This window comes from Eurypyga helias, unplaced genomic scaffold (assembly GCF_000690775.1).
Source record: "Eurypyga helias isolate BGI_N326 unplaced genomic scaffold, ASM69077v1 scaffold23031, whole genome shotgun sequence".
Lineage (NCBI taxonomy): Eukaryota > Metazoa > Chordata > Aves > Eurypygiformes > Eurypygidae > Eurypyga > Eurypyga helias.
In genome coordinates, this window is record NW_010230465.1 from 3,004 (window position 1) to 4,251 (window position 1,248).

Below are 1,248 nucleotides of genomic sequence, written 5' to 3' on the forward strand. Positions count from 1 at the left end.
TGTCCCAGTTTGGCTGGTGGTTCCTCCCCCCCGTGCTGCTCCAGGCAACGCCTCTGTCTTTGTTCTTTTGGCTGCTCCTCTTCTCCTGTGCACGAGTTGTCCAGGCCTCGTGCGGAGGTTCGGTCCCTGCGCTTGCTCTGACGCTGGCTGGGCTGGGGGCTGGTACCCGTCCTGCCTGCGGCGTGGGAACCAGTGTGAAGGGCTGGGGTGCCGGGGGGGTAGCAGCAGTGCATGGCCCTGGCGGGGGTGACCCCGAAGCACTCCTGCATCCCTGGCCCTTCTGTCTTGCAGCTGATTATTTTGGCCAACGGAGGACCCCAGGCCCTGGTGCAGATCATGCGCAGCTACAACTACGAGAAGCTGCTCTGGACCACGAGCCGGGTGCTCAAGGTGCTCTCGGTGTGCCCCAGCAACAAGCCCGCTATTGTCGAGGCTGGTAAGAGGGGCTGGGGGGTTACGGCAGAGGGGGTGTCAAACAGGAGGAGGGTGGGGGTGCCAGGATGGTGCTGAGGGTCCCTTCTCACAGCTGATGTGCAAGACAGGCAGGGAAAAAACACCTGCACATGGTTCCTTGCTCTGAAAGGCTGCTGAGGTGCTCTCCTGGCACTGTGCCTGGCAGGATCTGGCCCGCTGGCCAGCCGGGAACGGTCTTCCCGCACCGCGTTTAGCCTCCACTAAGACGGGGGGCTGCACCCACCGTCCCTCCCTGCTGCTCTCTGCGGGGCAGCGTTGGGTATCCACTGACGGAACGGTGTCTCCTTCCCTGGCAGGCGGCATGCAGGCCCTGGGCAAGCACCTGACCAGCTCCAGCCCCAGGCTGGTCCAGAACTGTCTCTGGACCCTGCGAAACCTCTCTGACGTGGCTACCAAACAGGTGAGTCTGCGGGGACCCCGTGTCGTGCTTTGATGCAGCATTTCGGAGGCTCCTCCATACCCGCTGCCAGGTTGCCCCTTGCCCTCTGCTTGTGCCCAGCTGAATCCGAAGCAATTGTGCCGTTTCCAGTCCCTGGGAGCTGTGGGCTGTGGCAGAGCGAGGGGATGCCCAGCTGTGCCCGAGCCCTACTGCTCCAGGGTGTTGCTTCTTGTTGCTGGGGGCTGTGTATTGCCCATGGCCCTTCCCGTGCCAGCCGGCTGCCAGCGCTTGTGCCGTGTCCCCGTGGGGCAACCGAGGCCACCGGCAATGGCTCGTGTGCTTAGTGGGGCATCACTGGGGCTCTGACTTGGGGTGCCCCGGCAGCTTGCCCGGGC

General features: G+C 64.3%; 1 protein-coding gene across 1 annotated transcript in view; it reads left to right on the forward strand.

Moving 5' to 3' along the window:
* LOC104516444 (junction plakoglobin-like) overlaps nucleotides 1-874 on the forward strand; it is a gene marked incomplete at both ends in the record, with an annotated part of 3,874 nt that extends 3,000 nt beyond the window's left edge. Inside the window, 2 exons of the mRNA XM_010160770.1 lie at nucleotides 292-436; nucleotides 771-874. Coding sequence (XP_010159072.1) covers nucleotides 292-436; nucleotides 771-874 — 249 coding nt within the window. The remainder of the gene's footprint in view (nucleotides 1-291; nucleotides 437-770) is intronic.
* Between the last annotated feature and the right edge of the window lie 374 nt (nucleotides 875-1,248).